Source organism: Pseudopipra pipra, chromosome 7 (assembly GCF_036250125.1).
Source record: "Pseudopipra pipra isolate bDixPip1 chromosome 7, bDixPip1.hap1, whole genome shotgun sequence".
NCBI classification, from domain to species: Eukaryota; Metazoa; Chordata; class Aves; order Passeriformes; family Pipridae; genus Pseudopipra; species Pseudopipra pipra.
The window spans coordinates 15,375,228-15,396,028 of record NC_087555.1 but is presented as its reverse complement, the minus strand read 5'-3'; the positions used below and the strand labels follow the sequence as shown (position 1 = coordinate 15,396,028).

Genomic DNA, 20,801 nt, shown 5'->3' with positions numbered 1-20,801 from the left:
ACAATTTCTGAAGGTTAAGCTTTAAACTAAAATCCTTTTTGCTGTCATTACAGGAAGCTGTAAAGTTAAACCTAACAAACAGGCTAAGCAACATCAACTGAAATTTGATTTCATGTATATCAGGTCAAATTACACATTGTACACATTTATTATAAGTTTAGTGTTCAGGAGTCATTTGTGAACATATTTTTTATATTTGTAGGCATGCAACAAATTGCTTCTATAAAAGCATGCCACAATCTTCTGCAGTGTTTGCAAATCACTCATTCTGACTATTCATAGCATGTTATTGACCATTTAGCTCACAGGCCAAAATTTCCCTTCTTGAAGGATGACTTAGAATGTCCAAATAAAATAGAGATGAAATAACAAAGAAAAATATGCTTTCGATATGTATGTCCAGATAAATACTTGTATCTTCTGAAATTTTAGTAAATATTCAGAAACTGCATATATAAACACTAGACAAAAAAGTGGATGTAAATAAACTGCAGTGGTCATTCCCTAAGTCAACAATTAAGGACTGTTTTTAAGCTATAATCCTACAAATTTCTCAGAAAAATCATGTAGAAGTATTACAATTTCCCAAAAGCAAGGAAAAATAGTGTTGAATATAACGAGTAGCCTTTGGATTTAAAAAACCCCTGAAATATTACTTAATGCCGTGGCTAAAGAAGCACAATAAAAAAGCTTCATGAAATAAAGAAAATACACAAAGCAGCAGATCACAACTGAAAAACTTAGGCAACTTAAGAAAAAATTAACTTCACTGCAAGCTAAAATAATTTAGGCTCCATAGCCTAAATGATATACTTCATGTAAATGAAAATATAACCAGAATCTTTTATGAAGAAAAACAGCCTACTAGAGAGAAACTGGAGACTACAGAAAGAGGTTGCAGAAAAACAACTGATCAGTGAAAAAAGCAATTCCCTGAAAATGAGAAACTTTATATGAACCAGAATCTACCAATAATCCAGGAATGTTTAATTTGTAGAAAGTTTTTGAGGAAAGTCTAAAGAATAAGTGTCAAAAATCACCAGAAACCCTTCCTTCATCACAAAGATACATCACTTGATGTTCTTAATCATCAGTCAACCTTAACCACTAGCTATAATGATTAACTGGAATTTTAACTTGAAAGCCATGAAAATGAAAACAATTATTCTATATAACAGCACTGCTTTTTTTGTAATGTGTGATCACCACCTTCAGAAACCATGTGAAAATGTTCTGGCCAGAAGGGGAAAAAATAAAGCTAAATGACAATTTGTCAAAAAAGGCTTGAGAAAAGTAGCGGAGTGATTCTACTACAAAATTAAAAATACGGCAACGTTCAAGAAGTCTGATGAGTCAGAAGGACATTCCTGAAAAGGTGTTCTATTCTACAGAAGAGATTTAAATATCTTCTGGCTAATGTGTAAAATCTTGCAAGACAAAATTAAAGACATTTATCTTATTCAGTACTTATTAACTTTCAAAATAATAAGTAGACTCAATGATTCTATAATCAACACTATAATCTGATGTCTTATTTTCAGTATAGAAAGAGAAAAATTATTTCCCTCTATCAAAGAGCTTTATGAATTTGGGTAAATCAGTGAGTCATGACATAACAGTTCTTTGTAATTTTTCCTATTTTTTTGTGTTTGCTTTGCTCTTTTACAGGTGAAACGCTGACTATGAAACAGTGGAAGCAATGAAAATCTTGAAAAAGTAGCCTGGCTCACAAAAAATTATATTCTAATGTCCACATCAGTAAAAATCAAGATTGCAATAGTTCCTATGAATAAAAGCCTTATGGATGATGGAGTTAACTCTTTCTAAGGGCTCAGGACAAACTTTTTCTGGCCACGGTGGCCTTATTTCCTTCCTGAACAACATGACCTCAGAGCAATGGTAAGACAATCACAAGGTTTTTGTGAAGAGCGTGAAAAATGTATTAACTTCTCATGCAGTGTGACATCTTACCTGCTGTTATCCATCATAATATTCAGTAACAGGAACAGGAAATGCTATTACACTCCCCACCTCCTCAACAGATCGTTCACCCAAAGTTAGAGGAATACTGTTGTGCTCTATGGTTTGTTTCAATTCAACTCCAGGGGTTATATACCCACTAGCACCGCCAGGGTAAGAATCAAAGGAACTGAAAAAGAGCACACTCCATAGAAGATCATTTTGCAGTTGACATTCTAACAGGGGGAGGACATAGCCAGGCACCATTTAAAGCAACAAAAGCAACTGTTTAGGAAACTGTGCACAGAAAAGGAGCTGGGTATGTATATGTAGTTGGTGCATACAAATAGAAACTGACCACAGAACCAGGGTTTTCTGTTATCTACAAAGCTTAGATAAGCATTTGGCTGAGATAAAGCAAATGAGATAAAATCAGCATGCTCCATCCTGGCTTAAAGCAGCCTAAAACAAAGAGGCTAATGTCTTCAGATTCTTTAGCTTGTTACCAGCACTGACATTAAAAAATATTGCACAAATTTGCACAGATTTTTTTAAGGCATATTTAGGTAGTTTTCTATTAATAAGACACTATTAAAACATTGCTATAGCAACCCAAGAGTGATGGTTGAAAAGACATTTTCTAAGCCTTTCTACCCAGGTGCTTCTAACTTTTAAAGCTTCTGAAAATGCTTTAAAATGCTCACTGGTTTAGCTTAAATATTTCAAGTCTGTTGTTAATAGCAAACACTTAAGAAAAGTTTTCTGGAGAGGAACATTATGCTTGACGAATCTTTGTGTATAAATATTACACCCTGCATTAAGAGGTATGTTCAGAAGATGAGGCAGTATTCAATGAAAAGGAAGTGAAATGTTGATATGATGAGTAAGGCTGTAAGTTTATATAAAAAAATAAGTCAGTAAATGAAAGACTGTGATATCCTTAATACCTGTAATGCCGTCCGGAGCAGAGAGATTAACATACTAAACAATACACCATTAAATGACTAAAGTAAGCAGCATACACAGCAATACAAAACACTACGTAAGCACAAGTCGAGGTTATTTTGGGAAAAAAATTCTCCACTTTTGTGTACAAACCTCTATGCTGACACAGGGTCCAATTTACTCTGGCAGAAATGCAGCAGAGATGAGAAGAAAGCCCAGAAGCCTGTCATTGGGAAGTTTTCTCTTCAACAGGTTGTTTCCACTGAAAAGTAACAACAGTTCTCACCTACAGACCTACTTGCAGAGTCAACAGATCAGTTCTGTGGCAATTCTTGGCTACCAGGTGAAGCAGATCTACTTCGTCTGCCAGCCATTCAACACCTAGACTGCTCTTGGAGAAAGCTAGACCTGTGTGGGCACTTCTTCTATTCCTCTGTGAAAGGATCCATAGGCAAGGCGGAGCACTCTAGGAAGCCCATCATTTTTCTTTTCTGCAAGTGTTGCCTGAAGACTGTAAAACAAATTGGACATTCTCACAGCTGACATGTTTTCATTTCTGGTTAAAAGAGAAAAATCAAATTTTCTCACAGAAGTCAAATGCTTTAATTTTTTCAATTCTTGAGCCAATGCTGAATCATGCTGTTCTGATCACGAGGAGACAATCATGACCAGAATCACAGGAGTATACCTCCCTACTCCAGAACAGGATTAAGCTATTTCTGACAGATATTTTCCTCCAGCACCTTCTCAGAAATCCTCGATAATTTCACAATCGCACAAGATCTGCCTTATTTTTGCACTGCACTTAGGAAGGTGAGGTAATCTTAGGTCCAGGAAGCTTTCCTGATGTCAAACATAAATCTCTCTTCCTGAAATTATGCTGAATTTACCTCTTGAAGATAAAGTATTATGTTCAGCAGGAGATGATATGTGAATGATGATGTGGTGACTTGTGAAGCTACATCATCACTCCTCCATGTGCTATTCTTATAGGACAGGTGGTTTATATTTTCTCTAGAGATCATTTAGTTGAAATAAACATTTATCTGAGGGGAATAATCTAGATTTTAATGAAATCTAACTTGCTAATACTATTTTTTTCTGGTTTTACCCAGGATACAATATACAATATTTTATACAGTACAATACAAATATCCAATCTCATGAAGGGTTTTTTTTCATGGAATGTTTTCTGTTTGCTTATAAATCATATGTTGAAGGAAAAATTGCAAGTTTTATTTATGCTTTTTTCCATACGTGCTGAACAGCCTACAGAAATAGGCCATTATAAGTAGCAGATACATACTAATCAACAATAAAGACCAGAATGTTTTCAAACGTCTGAAAAATTTACAGGGCATAAGTTCCTTGATTCTTGTAGAACACACCTAGAAAAGACACTGCCTTCATTGTACTTGTTGACAGAAAATGTTGATTTCCTATTTTAGGTAAATTAATTTTACATTTCCTAAGGTCAAGGGTTACTAAACACAGCTGTGTCTGGCATAATCAGAGAAGAAATACATATGGAAAAGACACCAACTGATATGTTATGTTTCTTACTGCTAAGTGAGTAATTTATCAGAACATCTGACTTTTTTCTTCAAGAAAAGATGACCACATTTAATTTCTTAAATGCTTTTCATACAGCTTGTACTTGCTATAATTTATACCTCTTGATACTAATTAAACATTGCAAATAATGGAGAAGAAATGCAGATGAGAATATACAGGTAAGTACTGCTCATCTGTGGACCAGAAAAGATTTCAAACTTACGGGACAGAAGAGGACTCGAACCAAATCAAGCTTTTACATCAGAAATTGCAAGTTCAATTTGCAAATCAGTCCTCAGAGAAAAGAGTAGCATAGGTTTGGCTGGGATAGACAGGATGTGATCAAAGACATCAATGTATGAATGTAGAATGTAGTGATCACAATCTCATTTTTAATAAGGGTACTGAAGTTGCTGTTGTTGAAGGGCTAAATTCAGTCATTGTCTCAGCAGTCCAAAGGAATGACAATGGCATGCACCACTGTGAATATAGTTAAGAAAAATAAAGAAACTAGTACATACCAGAATTAGAGCTACAATTCTGCATTGAGACAGTTTGGTAATTTAGTGACACCAAAAGCTGACAAAGGCAGAGGAGAAAACTCTGATGCAGAGAACACCTTGGCAGTATAACAGCTCCTGGCAGGGAATGTGTATCCAGATCCAGACCTGCTGCAGTGTAATTGCAACTGCATGGAAATCAAACAATTAAACTGTGTAAACTGTGTCTAAATTAAATCTTTCAGGTTTTATACCAGTTTCAAATGAGCCTGATAACAATGATAACTCCATGATAACAATATCTGGTCTAAGTACAAGCAACAGCATGGGAAGATGACAGATAGTAACAGCCACTTTGGGATTCTTAATGGTTCTTCTGTGCTGCTCATGGAGGTGCTGAATTCATAGAATCATAGAATCTTTTGGGTTGGAAGTGACCTTAAAGATTATCTAGGTCCAACCTGCCTTGGGGGATCCACTAGACCAGGTTGCTCAGAGCATCACCCAATCTGGCCTCGGACACTTCCAGGGATGAGGCATCCACACCTTCTCTGGGCAACCTGTTCCAGTGCCTCACCACTCTCATAGTGAAAAATTTCTTCCTTATATCTTATCTATATCCACCCTCTTTCACTTTGAAGCCATTACCTCTTGCCCTATCATTCCATGCCCTTGTAAAAAGTCCCTCTCCAGCTCACTTATATGCCTTTTAGGCACTTGAAGGTGCTCTAAGGTCTTTCTGAAGCCTTCTCTTCCCCAGGCTGAACAACCCCAACTCTCTCAGCTTGTCTTCATAGAAAAGGTGCTTCAGCCCTTGGATCATCAACTGGTGACTGTATCATCATTACTTTTGTGTCCTGGCTAAAATGAAAAGCCCTAGGGTTTCAGCTCTCACTGCTGTCTAGCAGGAGCTCCGTTAAACAGCAATATGCTGTGGGTTAATTTTCCACATGGAACATTTCACACAGCTCTTTACATAGAAGAGGAATCCTGAAAAGAAAAGCAAACTAATGACTAAAGATGTGGGCTGACAAGGGGGCAGGTTTGTAAAAACAAACTGGTTATATTTGAAAACATTTATATGAACCAATTAGTTAACACGGCCTAAGAACACACAGTTTCCCCCCTCTTAGGATGTAGTTAGGCCTTTTTCCCTGCAAACCTATCCATGAAATTCTATGGTGTTCAAGAATTTTTGCAAAGTCAGAGAATAGTTAGCAATTAAATTTGATAACTAGTCACTCATTGTGAAGAAGGTTATATAGATACATATTTGCTGTCAAAAGTGTTAATTTATCACTTATATGACACCTGGGGAACACAAGTATGCTGAGGTATGAAAACAGTGCACTCGAGTTAAAACATTTTTGGTTTTCCTTTTTCTTTACACCTTCAACTAAGATATATGATGTTGCTACTGAAAACCTATTCATATTTGGAACCAGGTCATGTCTGAAACTTGTTTAACATATTCTAGCTGTGGAAAAAGATATTAGGTAAATAAGAGAAGTAATTTGTTTATCAAACTCCTGCAGCTACAGTATAACTTAACCCAGTGCAAAATGTTACCAAATAAGAACTATGACATTCCACACAGGTGTAAACGAGTAATTACACACAGGACACAGAGTGTACAGCAGACTGCACAGGATGCAAAAAATGTTTCCATTTTTACTCAGATAATTTTTAACTGTCACTAAATCCACCATTTTTTTCATATCCTTGGTTATGGCTTATTCTGTGTGTGTGTGTATGTGTGAAAATATCTCACATGTATTCACTACTCCTATACAAATCAGACAAAATAGGGTGAATTACACAGGTGCATCACGACTCCTCCAGGAATAATTGCGAAAAATTATCTTTACAAAAAACAGATTTTTTTTTTTTTTTTTTACATTTTTTCTGGTGTTGTCCGAGTACATATTTCTAGCCAGGAGTGATTCCCTGCTATTTTTGTAGGACCTGGGCTCACTCAGTGCAAGATGAGTCCATTCTACTATAGATCACAGTCATTTCTCATCATTATACACTGCACTGTGCAACAGCTACTTTACTGTAATTCATGTCTTTTCAAATGATTTAGGTATTTTCTGCTTTGATTTCAACTGGGATATTACTTACCTTTGCTCATTATTTCTTACAACATGTTTCACACTTGTAATTTCTATATTCCCGAGAAATGCCTGTGTTAAGAATTTCATACTACTAAGTTAAGACTGAAATATTCCAAGCATATGTTAAGGAATCTTCAACTTAATACTGTCAAAAGGCAGTGCCACTGAAAGCAAGTGTTTTCTTTAATCTTCCTAAAACATACGTAACATATAGAAATGTTTAAAAACTATAGGAACCATTTTTCTAACTATAACCATTGCTTATTACTTCAATACAATATAGTGAAAAAAAAACCAGAGATGATCCCTTATCCTAAATATTTACAATCTAAACAATACAACAGATTAAGAAACAAGTGCCAGAAAGTAGTAATTCTGTGAATATAAGAGTTTATGAAGTCTTCTTTCTTTCGGAGTTGCACATTATGACTGATAGGTTTTGCTACTCCATAATATTAGCAATATACTATGAGTTTATTTGTTATTGGACAGCAAAGAATACACACAGGAGAAAAATAATTTCAAGGCTGCACCTGTGGGGAAACCAAAAATCAGACTTTGCATCTGGAGAGTTCGCAGAGGAGATAAACCCACACTAACAATATAATCTCTAACACTAATACCTAATACAATGAGAGTCCCACAGTCCTCTGCATGGATTTTCTACTGTCTAGTAAAAATGAGATCAAACTGCATTCTTTCTTTTCAGAGGACTATGAAATAAACTCTTTTTCTTCTGTGTGGCCATCTTCTTTGATAAAACTTAAAGACACTTTAAATCCCTCTACTCCTCTTCCAAGTTTTGACAAAGGCTTAAAATGCATTTATACAGTATAATTAGAGACATTTTGTTTCCTCAAAAAAACAGGCCTAAAACCAGATGAAGGAAGCACTAACAAGGAGCAGTTGGTTTATTATGGTGAGAAGTGACAAGGCTGGACAAGCAGGCATTCAAATGGGAAGAGCAGATCTGGAATGAAAGGTGAAGTGAAGTAGTGAGATGGGTGGCCAACCCGACTAACAAGAACTTAAGAGGATGAAAGCAGACAAATGCAAAGAGAAAGAAAGATGAGAAAAATTCAGAGAAGACAAAGAGGAATAAATAGAGGAGAAGAGGAGAATGGATGAGAATATGGAGATTAAAAACTGGCTTTTTGGGGAGTAAAGATTGGCACTGCTTAACAACTAGTCCCTCTGGAGGGTATCATCTCATATTATTTGCAAGAACAAATTCATGCAAATTATAAGAGGAAAAAGAGGAGGGTATCTCAGAGGAGATGTTATCCACTCAGTCCTTCCACTTGTCTGAGGAAACAGCATCTGCTCAGCACTTCCAAGTGCAAGCAAGGAAGTGAAAACTAGCTTTATATAACAGCTGCAGATGTAGACTGCCAGGAAGTCAAAGTAGTTCATTGCTCCTTAAAGAGTCTAAAAATTCACAGCTCCTACGATCCACTGGAAACTTGTTGGGGGCTGTAACAAACAGTTCAAAGAACTCTCCTGTGAAGAATATCAATTGTGGGAGCACAGAGGAGTGAGGCAAGCAATGGAACCTACAAAAGGAAAAAATCTATATATTTCTGGTGACATAAGAGATGACAGTGATCAGAGGCTCTGGATGTCATTGATATTCTCCAAGATGGAGCAGAGAGGGGAAAAAAAGAATATTGCATGTTGCAATTGCAAGAATGAGAAGCTGTTCAGCACAGATATTTGAATGATGTTGGAAAATAAACTTCAATAAAAGAAGGCTCATGCTCCTGGATTGCCTTGGGAAAGAAGTCATGATGAGAGAAGTTATGGAGCTCTGTGACAGCTAAAGAGTAACTAATAGTCAGTGAATATATGTCACCACTGACACTATAACTGGTTTGGAAATGTTAAAAAAATGGGAATAATTGTAAAGATTACAATTAACCTGATCTGAGGATGAAAAGATATTTGGTTTTATTTCGTAATTTATTGTGAGTTTAATGTTAATTTAAAATACAAAAAGGCAACTGAAGGATTTTAATCCTTTCCAGACATTGGCTTAATGAGGGCCAGACCATCTCATCAGCTCTTGTACTCCCCTTGCTTGTGAAGAGTAGTGCTGAACATGATGTAAAAGGCAATGCCCTCCATAACTGCCCATGCCCACTGTGCTTTTCACAACCATGTCACTGGTGCAAATCACATCCTGCATAACTGTGGAAAGGCAGACATCAAGAGAGGAGCACACAGGCTACAGTTCTATTTGCATCACTTACTCCTACAGAGATGAGACCTCCCTATTTCTCTGTTGCACCTTTTCCAGAAGAAATGCCACAGTTTGAGCTTCCCTATCACAGCAACTGCTGAACAGTCCTCTTTTAGTGGTAAGAAAAGTGCATGGCATGGGGGGAAGAGGCAAGATTGGCATACTATTTTCAGCTCTTGTAAAGAAATGAACTCTTTCCTTCAAAAGAAAATGTCAATTTTATTTCCAGAGAACAGTCTCACAAGGAGCCTGACCAGTTCCTGAGGCTTGACTGTGCTTAACAGAAATGGGGAGGAAGGGACAAGCACCACAGCAGATAGGAGTGTGCATTAGCAGTGCTCCTCTGCTTTAAAATTATATGTGTTTCACAACAAGCCTTCCTTCTTTTAATTTTTAAAGCTGATTATTTTCCAAGAAACTCTGAACTGACAGTACCTGTTTTTTAAATTCGGTTGGAATATATAGAGATGGAAAAGACAACCCAGAAGACACAGGTTATTCTGTATTTCCAACTGGTGGTCTCAATAAGCTTTAACAATATGCACTGATTAATACTCAAGGACCCTGAAATGTAAATAGGAACAATTCTCCTTTTATAGATGAGGGAACTCAGAAACAGAATGGTTCTGTGACTGCTGGGGTCAGAGTGTAGCAATGTTATCAATCTCACCTGTCAATCTCTGCTGCCCTTTCCCACAGTGTATGATCTTCTCTCACAAATTAATAACCAATATTACGACAGGCCAAAAGTCTAAATTTACTTTTTCCTTTCCTCAAATAGGGTTTATTTAACATTTCTTCTTCTCACTCTCTATTCCGACCTTTTCTGCTTTTCTCTTTTCTTCATTGATGCTTTAAGCTGTAGGGATTGCAGGGCTAAAATAACATGTTACACTTTACCCTGAAGGCTGTGAACGTTGTGATTATTCTTATCTATTTCAGCAAGGGATTCAAAAGTCTTCTACTGTCATGAGACTTACCCTTGAAGTTAGTAGAAACACTGTTCATAGTGTAAAGTAGATGGCAGAAGAGAACATTGTCTGAAAATAAGCTGTTCTAGGTAGTGACTAGAAAACAAAGCTTTTAAATTGAATAATGATATTCTGAAACTGACCCAAATTCTGTGGAGGGCCAGCCTACAGAGGAAGCAAACCTCTTAGATTCCAGGCAGCACGGTAACTATTAGTGAACAAGTACACCTGAAGACAGAATAGAAATCTCTCCTTTCTAATGCTTCGTGGGAAAAGGCTATTTATTTGTTAATTGGAAGTTCTGTTGCATGTGAAAATTGGTCTCACCTGAGCACAGTTCTGAAAAAAATATAAATTTGCTTCTTCAGAGATGATCTTGACAATCTTGCTGCTCCTTTGTCAGGTACTGAAGCATGCTGCAGCAAAGGTGGACAGGCATCCCAAATCACAAGGAGGCATATTGTACATTTCTAGGGAGTGCCTTTTCCCAGAAGCCTGTCAACTTCTTTGAAGGACATTAAGTCCTGTGACAGCTGCACCATTACTGCCCACCAAAGAACTTTGACCTATTCTGGTAAATATGATCAGGTCTCCTTACAGTACATCCTGTATTTGTAATTGAGTTAGTGATGTGCCAAAGTGGTTACCTGAATGACAATCATGTGACTGACTGGATAGACAATTTGGGAATGTCTGAGTACAGTCTGTGTGAATACCAAAGTGCCTTAGGAAATGAGCTTCACCGGCATGTAAAACCTACAAGCACCGATCTTGGGAATCCTTTCTTGTGGTGAGATCTGAGCCTGAAGGTAGATATATTTAAATGATACTACTTTCATTTTAGCACTTGTGGCTGAACAGCAAAGCTTACCTCCTCTCCTTGCTGTTTTGAACAGCCCAGTGCACTGACTGGCACCATCTGATCTGCTTTTGTTAATGAAGGTCACGGTGGAGCTGTAGATCAGCTCTGAGATGGAAACTCAACAGCTCTGTATCTTGCACTCAGCAGCATGAGTTTTCTGTTAATAAAATACAAAACCAACAGACAATTAATTAGTCTATGGAGCATTTACTCACCTCTGCAGGGTTTTTTTTCCTCAATGTGTAGTAAAGGACAATGCTAATGGAGATCCAAATATCCGAATACTGTCGGGTGGTCAACAGGTGCTTTCTCCCATTTGTTTCTCATTTTTATTGTTTTACTGGTGGCAGAACCACAAACTAGGTCTGCTAGCACTGAGCCTCAGCACAAAAGCTTTTCCTATTCTGCTGGACATTTCTTGCATGAACTGTGCTTTTGGATAATCTCATCAATAGCATAGTAACTGCTAAGAAACAATGCAAAGAAAAGAAGTTGATTTGCACTTTTAAAACTATTTTTCCCTGTACATGTCTATTGTGTAGAATTCTGTGAAATAAATTTGTGAATGCAAAGACTGACTTGACTGTTTCTTTGGTATGAGAAACCAATGAAAAATAATGTATAATTAAAGAGTTTTGTTTGCTTCAGGATTTCACACATTTTGAGCTCTATCCATGTCACCAAAGTTTAATAGATATAAATTTGATAAAATGAATCTTAATGTCATTGTATTTTTTCATTGAAGGAGGCATCAAACAAGTGTTTCAGCCAGTTATACCAGCACCATACTACTTTAATGTTAAGTTTGAGAAAGATAACTAAATAGAAAAAATATCTTTTTTTCTGTAGACTTAAAATGCACATTGCAAAATGTCCATTATTAAATGGATATGCTAATAATTCTGAGTAATGGAACCATTTTGGTTCTACATCTCCTTTATCCTTGATCTGATGCTGAGACAGTAAAATACCACTTCAATACGTCAGATATCTATACTGGGTATTAGGAGACATCATATAAAACACTGATGGGAGCTACTAGCTCTTTTCAAAACAACCTGGCCATCTGTTTATATGCTGGCATTTAAATACCTGTGTCCCAGTTCAGCACTAAATTAGATTAATTTGATTCCATTGACCAAGATGTCCCCTATCTTAAAATTTCCACTCATAGGATTAATACAGTCTACTAGCAGGAACATTACCATTTAAAATAATGATCACCCTGACAGCAAAGGCTAGAAGTTCATTCTCACAAATAGCTGAAAGAGGGACAAAAACAAGCAGACCTCAGGAATAATGATCTCCATTTAGCTAATTAATTAAAACAACGTAAGGTAACTTAGGAATAAGAATACCCCTGAGAGATTTTTTCGTGGCTTTCAAGATCATGGATACAGTACAAAGTAAAGTCATCTTTTGATGTTAGATGAGTGGAAGCAGCTTCATTGGCATATTTTTCTGCTGTTTTGAAGTTAGCACCATGTTCTTATTTATTCTGTCATAGTACAGTCCCCTCTATTTTTATTTAACCAAAAAGTACTTTTAAGACCACAGTATGTTAATATTCCTATTAAATATTACTGAGAATACAGTAAACTGGTAGTAAAGGATAACTCTTAGAAATTCAAGTATGAATAGGTCATACTATAGTTAGTCCAATCCAAGCAGAACTGGCATGAATTAAGCCTGCATTTCCTAGACTTTCTCAGTTTTCCACAGAACACAGGAGCATCATTTCAGCTCAACTCTGGTTGGAAATTTAAATTTAAATTTTAACTGACACTTTCATTGTGCTAATCACACTTCAAACTTCCACCTCAAGCTCCTGCCCCAGTGTGCCATCCTCATGAAAAGCATATTAAGTGATACACAAGTGTGCAGTCATACAGCCACCCTACCTGAAGAGATGGAGTATGTTAATTTACATATTTATTAAACATTGTAAGGAAAAGCACGCACTGCAGTGGCACACTGCACTGTGAAGGAGAGCTTCAGTAGCAGCTGGGATTACTGCACTGGAAAACACAACAATCAGTCTGTTGACATACATGTGAATAAAGGTAGGGAAATGATACAGTAGGTATTTAAGACAAAAAAATTTGAGAAATAACTTCATTCAGCAGTGCAGCTGTGCTCTGCAGGGGCACGGAGAACATCCTTGATCTCTCATTCTCTGCTGGGAGTGCAGTAGAGGCAGCACACGTGGCTGGCCAGGAAGGACACTCATCCATCAGCTGCTCCCCACCCAGCCTAGAAGTAATTAGGGACTCCAGAGAGAGCCTGGTTCAGTTCTCACTCAGAAAGAGGATGTTGCTTTGAAGTATAAAATGGAAATTCTCGTCACAAAAAGACACAAAAGCTGAAAGAAGAGTCTGTTGTTGAAACCATGGGACAATACTAAAATCAGACTGGTCTCACACCTGCTAATCATAACTTCTTTCCTGGGTAAAGATTTCCGGCTGGCGATACTAAAATAGCTACTTGAAGATAGTCACATCTTGACATCACACAGACGGGGGTAATAAAAATGACTGTAACACTAAAAGCAGCTCATTGCTAAGTCTGCACCACTTCACCACTCAAAATACTTCAGAGAAACAGTTCAACATGCTGAATGACAAACAGAAACCCTCTACCTGCCCTGAGGATCCAATCTTTTCTCGCCCTTGAGTTTTGCCATTGTATCTCCAGGGCCTAACTTCCCATCTCAGATGGCTTCAGCTGCAATTATTTAAGACATCACCACCCAGGCTTTCCTCTTGGATGTGACTGCTCCAGCACAGGAGGTAATAGATCAAATATGTGGAGAGTCTTCAGCTAGGGCTGTCCTCCCATCCCAGCCCTCACCACTAGAATGGGTGGAGATCAGTTCCTGACACACAGTTGCTCCTGCTACAACTGCTGTGGGAACAACTCCCACTGACCAGGACACAATAGACACTGCTCCGAGTTGCAACACCTACATCTATTGCAGAAACTGCCCAGGACACTCAGGAGTCTGGGCTGTGGAAGATCAGCCCTGCCCAGTCATTTCCAGGGATGATTTATCATGATAGGGCCCTGACTTGTCTTTCCTGTCCCTTTGTGGGAGGTTAGGGCTCCTGAAGCAGGAAGGGAGTGGACAAATGCAGACAATAATGTTCCTAGTCAAAAAGCAAATTCACAGGAATCTTTGGTAATACTGATCTTTATAGCTAAAAAAGTATTGCTTCTTTATTGTAGAACAGGCATCAGCCAAGCTGGCCTTTTATCCAGTGCAGACATGATAATGGGAAATATGTATGGGCCTTTCCCTATAATTAGGGTGCATTCAGAAGTGTCACTGGCTTTCCAGGCAGGCAAATGTAAAGCGCTGTGACTCATCACTAAAAGGTGTGACTGCTCTCGGAATTTGTAAGATTTGCTTTAAATGCTGATGGGTTCCTTCTTCTTCCATGGGATGTCAGAATTTGAAGAGCCTGATGGGGACTGAAGTGTCAAACCACTGATAAGCCAGATAAAGCTATTTGTGCCAATTGTCACCAGCCCTAAAGGTGAGGAAGGAAATTGCTTACCCACCTAACCCCAGGGAAATAAATAGGTTAGTCAGACTGAAGCAGTAAGGAGCTGTCCAGGATCCTTTTTCTTAATAACACACTCAGGATGGGCCAATTTAGTCATGTAAATTTTAATTATTACTTTTTTATAAGAACATCCATCAGCTCATGAATAATGCCTACCTTATGTGTATGTTTCTTTCTGACCTCATCTCAGTCAAGTGAGTTTGACTTTATAACCATCTTGCCTTCCTTCAGCTGGCATGAATGAGGATATTGGCTCTGTTACTATCAGCCTATAACTTTCTGCTTTCACTCAAACCTTGGTCTTTTGAAGCCAAAGCATTTATAGAGCCAAAGGTTTCCAATCTAAGCAGTCTGTAGATAGCACTAAAATATATGTTTGTGTATATACTTACAGATAATTCAGTCTGAGATGGTTTAAGGGTGGAATATCTCTGTTTGTAACAGGGAAATGAGAATTTTACTAGGCCTTCAACATTATTCATTACAACAGCTTTCATAGCAGATTATCACACACACCAAGAATGACAATACTATTTTACTACACCCAGTGTGAGAAAAGGGGCAGATTTCATACTGAAAGTTTTCCAAAAATGCTGGTCTGCCAGGGCTGCATATGTAGAGCCAAGTTCTTTTTCCCTAACTTATGATTTACACACTGTACCGTTGAATATATACCACAAAATCATTTTCTGGAATTTATGAAGTTGCTTATAGACCTATTGGTCTCACACTTTGGTACTGGTAAAAGTCTGCCAGTATTTACATTTTACTCTACCATAGTCAAACATTCATGATACTGCACTAAAAATTAAATGTGTTAAAAGCAAGCTGAAACTACCCATATCTATACATCAAAGATAATTTTTCAATTAAAATGTCAAGGGAAAAAAATTCTCTTTGTGACATTGCTTGCAGGTGAAATAATGCTTATTTATTGAGGAAAATATCCTTATGACATATGAATTACTATTGTCCAGTAGATGGACTAATCCCACCTGAATTTCCTCTATTTAATTTTTCTCATTTTTCCTACAGCTTTCTAAGTAGAATAAAAATTACAGAGGTTAAAAGCTTGTGAATACGAGCTGCCTTCAATAAAAAATAAAGTATGGATTATTTTAAAGCACTGATACTCATTTGACATGCACAGACACTTGATTCGTAGGAACGACTAGAGGAACTCCAAAGGGGCCACTGTGTTTTTTTCTTGCATCAATAATCCACACACAAGGAAAGAATTTACACAATAGAATACAAGAACTCCCTGGGAACACTGAAATACAAACATTTCCACATGACTTTGTCCTTCAAAAACATGCATTTACCTGTTATGTTTTTAAGTGCTTAATACCAATCTGCTTATTAAAAACCAGTACCCAACTGACCATTTAGTCTTTTAGTGTGTAAAATACAATTGTCAAATACAATGTATACCAAACAGTAGGACTTACTGTTTACTTCATAGGACTGCGATGAAGACTAATTAATATCTGTAGTGCTTTAGTGCCCGTTAAGTATTTTTCTATGGATTTAGATACAGCAGTTATTCAACATTATAAAGAACCCTGGCTAAACAGCTAACTCCTGTGCTAAAAAACAGTTGGTAAAATTCTCCTCCTGGCTTTATTCAAGCACATAAGGATTCAGAGAAAGTAAAAATATCCTGAAAAACTCCTCTAAGCATCCCAAGTTCCAAGCATTGTGATAGGCTGCATTAACACAATCTCAAGACTATTGCTGAGCTATAGCAGCTTCCAAAAAGTCGTTCTTCAAAAAAGAACAACTGAAGCACAGCAGCGTTCTGGCTTTTGCCTTCATCTCTTCCCCCCAGCCCCCTCCCCATCCTTCCTCCACCATATTCCCGTGCCAGGATTTGTAAGGTGGCAACACAAAGCAACAGACGGGCTAAACACTAGCTGAAAAAGGGACCCGGAGGTGGTTTCTTAATGGTTGGTGTCCACTGCCACACTGACTTAATTTCTCTGCTGTTCTTGTAAATTCTTAAGGACACAAATTAATTGAAACATAGTAGGGACATTGCTCTTTAGGGACTTGTTTTTCCTTCATAAACCCAAATGAATCCACAGCATCACAATGTAAGAATAATCACATTTATGGTGATGATTGTAAGTTTAAGGCATGATGATAGGGTGAGCTGCAGCTACTGACTTTGTAGCAGGCTTCCTGTACTCACTTCTGTAAGTCACTACATCTCTTCCTGGCCCAAGCTTTTTGCCTAATCTACTTTCCTAGCACTCTGTTAAAACTTTTAATTATCTTGAGAAAAGACATGCTGGATATTGGTACGAGATCTACCTTACCAGGAGTACTACTTGCTACTGTGACTTGCTACTATGACACTAATTACTAATAAAAACACAATCTAAATTTTACCCCATCTACTTTTTTGAAAAAAAAAAAAAAAATTAAAAAATTTGTATTCATTTCCTGATTCTGCAGCCTGTGCTCATCTATCTGTGGCACTGCAGTAGGGCTCCGACAGGGGCTTTAACACAACCTGGAATGGGAACATACATAAAACAGAGAAATGCATTCCTAGGTGAAGATGTATTTACTGCAGGAGACAATGATTTTGTGATAAAGAAGATGAAGTATACAACTGTAAACATTAAGTAGTATTTTCAGTTGAGCAGCTCTTAATCATGAAAAATGTATGCTGGCCTTATTTTACCATCTGTACACCCTTGAAAGGATTGGGGCAAGGAGATCAAGCAATGACTTTTCTATCTCTCACAGTTTTCTTCTGAGAAGCAGAAAATGCCTTTCACCCTAGTTCTACTCCCAGGCATTGCCTTGTTTGCTATCTAAGAACTTCAAGTCAGATGGAGGAGACTGAACTGTGAATTCCTAAACCTAGAAAAATATTTTCAGATGTCTGTGCAGCCCAAGGCAGCTGTTAAACCTCTGTGTGCTACCAGAAACTGTGCTCTGACAGAGCAGGGATAGAGACAGACTCAAAAAGGCATTGAGCTTCTGACCACCTTTGCAAACAGGGCTCCTTAAGAAAAACAAACTCAGAGAACACAACAGCAACAAAACACAAACAGCAAAGGCAAGTGAGTGGGGAAAAAAACGTAGGCCTCACTCTGAGTGCCCAGGGCTTCCTTAGGAAGACTCTGCAGTTTACAATGCCAGCAGCACTTCCAAACTTGAGCACCCAATAAACTGACAGAGAAAAGCATTCATGATGGGTACATCAGTTAAAATTACACTGAAGTCAGATCATGAGGGATATGAAAAAGTAGAGAGAGTAGATTTGTAACAATGACTATTACAATTGGCATTTCTCCCTCTCCTTCAAACTGTACTGTACCTCTCAGTGCAGCATTCTTTCTGTGGATGACAATACAAAAAACATACCCAAGGAAAGTAAGAACAAAGTGTCATCCTCTAGACCTGATGTCAAATGACTATTCAATCCAATAAATATCTGTATATCCATGTTGCTGTAGTAAATCTGTTTTAATATAGTACAAAAGACTGGGAAAAAATAAAATCTAGGCTGGCTTTTCTATTAGGCTTTCTTAAATGGGCTTTCTTAATTTTCACTTTATACCCTGAAAGCCACAGAACCACACTACATGTTATGTAGTAGCTGATGTGGTGTGCAAATCTTGACCAATCTACTTACTTTCATTCTGTAGTGCACACTCTTCTAGTACTTTTTTTTGGATGACCGCAAATTTTCACCTGAAATAAAATAAAATTTTAAATAATCCTGACTTTCAAAGCTCAGCAAGCTTCATCTTGAGCATCATCAACAGAATGGGGGGGGGGGGAGAATATTGCCATGCTTCCCTTTTACTAATTATGCCCAGATTGCTCATCATGCCAGATAGTGTTTATGCTAGGAATTTTCTACAGCATACCTCAGGGGCAAATTGCCTGTAGTGGTGATCTGGGAATTCTCTATAGCCTACTTTAACAAACAAACCTCCAGTATTCCTCCACATCACATCATTCAATTCTCTTGCCAAATCTTCAGCATAGTTTTCAACTGAGCTAACTTCAGCTACCCAGAGAAGGGTATTCCCTGACACACCGGTTGTTTATTCCCTCTAGAGCATAATATATGCTCTCTGACCCCTTGATCCTGTACAAGCTAAGAAAACACAGTAGTTTTAAGTCATTAGGCTGTTGCTAATGAAAGCCCTTGAGGTAAAAGCCATCAAGGTGAAAGCCCTTGTACTGGACAGCAATGTTAGCCTTGAAATTTCATGTAAATTGCACAAACATTTACAGTAATTGTTAACCCTTTCCAGTTATCCACAACCTCATCTACTTTTCACAGATCCTCTTTTACAAAACTAGATTTTGTTGCAGTGTTTGGAATATTTATATTCCCTCAGTTAGTGGGTTGCTCTGGGCACATGGTGTGCCCGGGCACAGGGCATGAGAAGCTGTTCCAGTGCGCACCAGTACCACACATTCATGATGGGACAGAAACGAGCTACATCTCTATCCTGTACCACCTTCCTGTGACGCCTACTACAACCACTATCGATTATCCCCTTTCCTCTTTCAAACATTTATGATTTGGCACAGTGGCTGCTCATGGAAAAACTAACTCTGGTTTTGACGCCGAATACTCCTGTTTAGAGTATTAGTGAGGCACCCCAGCAGGGTGGCTGGTGTTTCTTCAGCTCCCACGTGTGACAATGTGCCACAGGCAGGGATTTTTTGGTGGCGGGGTGAGAAACCACCAATTGTCCCATTCTTGAGTGTCCCTGTGCTGGCACCAGGAGCAAAGCACGAGGTGAGGTGTGAGGTTTGAGGCGGGGCGGCTGACAAGGCCAAGGGTTGGGGAGACCCCACGGCCCCTGGTCTTTGCCGTGGCTGGGCACTGGCCTGGCAAAGCCCGCGGCCCTTCCCGCGGGAGGGCTCGGCGAGCTGGAGGCTGGAGCCCGTCGGGACCGGGGCTCTGCGGGAGGGGCCGAGCTCGGACCGTCGAGGGACGAACCTCCCCCCCCGCCGCCGCTTTGTCCTTGCCCGGCCCGGAGCACGCGCGCCCCCGGCCCCGGCGGGAGCGCGCCTGCGCGCACCCCGTTGGCCGCCGGGCGGGAGCGAGCGCCCCCTCTCCTCTCCCCTCCCCCGCCCGCCGGGAGCTCCGCCGGCGGCCGCGGGCGGGCGGGGGGGGCCGGGCGGGGGCGGGGGGATCCCGGGGGCGGCCGGAGCCCCCTCCCCGCCCCCGCTCCGCCGCGCGCTCCCGCCGCCCCCCGCCCCGGCCCCCCGGCCCGCCGCGGGAGCCCGCGCCGCAGAGCGGGGCCCGCCAGCGCCACCCGCCGGCCGCGGGGCCGCACCGCGCCTCCCCCCGTCCCCCCCTGCTCCGGCTCTCAATGTTCCACACTGCCCGGCCACAGAGCCGCCGCCGCCGCCGTAGAGCCCCCCGGCCGCCTCCGTCCCCTCCTCGGGCGCCGCGGGCCCGGCCCGGCCCCCCGCCATCCCGCCCCTCCGACCCAGCAGCGGGACAGGACGCCGGCGAAGGTAAGGGAGCGGCGGGCGAGGCGGCCGCCGCGGCGGCTGGGCGAGCGCGGTGGGGGGAGGCGGGGAGGAGGCGGGGGGGCTGGTAGAGGAGCTTTGTTCTTGTTTTCGGCGCTCGCTGCCTGGCGGCGGCCGGGGGCGCGGGGCCGGCCCGAGTTCACGCCTCACTTGGTGCACACGCACGGTGCGGAGCGGGGCCGGGCGAGCCGCCGCCGCCGCCCGCCGAGCTGAGCCGAGCCCAGCCGAGCCCAGCCGGGCTGGCGCTCCCCACAAAGCGCGGCCGGGCGGCCGCCTGGATCCAGCCCTGCCGCAGCTCCCGCCGCTCCTCCTCGGCCCCCCCGGCCGCCGGGGCAGCCCCCTCCTCCCCCCCCCCCCCCAACCCCCGCCTTTCCCGATCGGTGGAAAAATGTCGGTCTGCCTGGCGGAGCTGCGCGGGGAGCGGCGGAGGGGAGAGCTGTGCAGAAGGTGCAGTTTGAATTATGCTTCTTCCCCCTCCGGCAGCTCTGTGGTGGCCAAATGCAGTTCTCGCTGCTGGCCATGTAAATAACCGGGGCTGCTGCTGCCCCAGTGGCTTTAAATGCATCGC

The 20,801-nt window shown here is 40.4% G+C and overlaps 2 protein-coding genes across 2 annotated transcripts in view; one reads left to right on the top strand and one right to left on the bottom strand.

The window, feature by feature from the left end:
• Window positions 1–1,538: 1,538 nt before the first annotated feature.
• LOC135417090 (collagen alpha-1(III) chain-like) lies at window positions 1,539–20,176 on the bottom strand. Its single transcript, XM_064660699.1, has 4 exons — window positions 19,303–20,176; window positions 18,366–18,424; window positions 11,157–11,304; window positions 1,539–3,415 (listed from the first exon to the last, which is right to left on the bottom strand). Exons 1-2 carry the CDS (start codon window positions 20,174–20,176, stop codon window positions 18,390–18,392), a joined length of 909 nt encoding a protein of 302 aa, XP_064516769.1. The 3' UTR covers window positions 1,539–3,415; window positions 11,157–11,304; window positions 18,366–18,389.
• Window positions 20,027–20,801, top strand: part of UBE2E3 (ubiquitin conjugating enzyme E2 E3) — a 58,359-nt gene continuing 57,584 nt past the window's right edge. The window contains exon 1 of the mRNA XM_064660700.1: window positions 20,027–20,218. The gene's annotated coding sequence lies outside the window, so the exon portion shown is untranslated. The remainder of the gene's footprint in view (window positions 20,219–20,801) is intronic.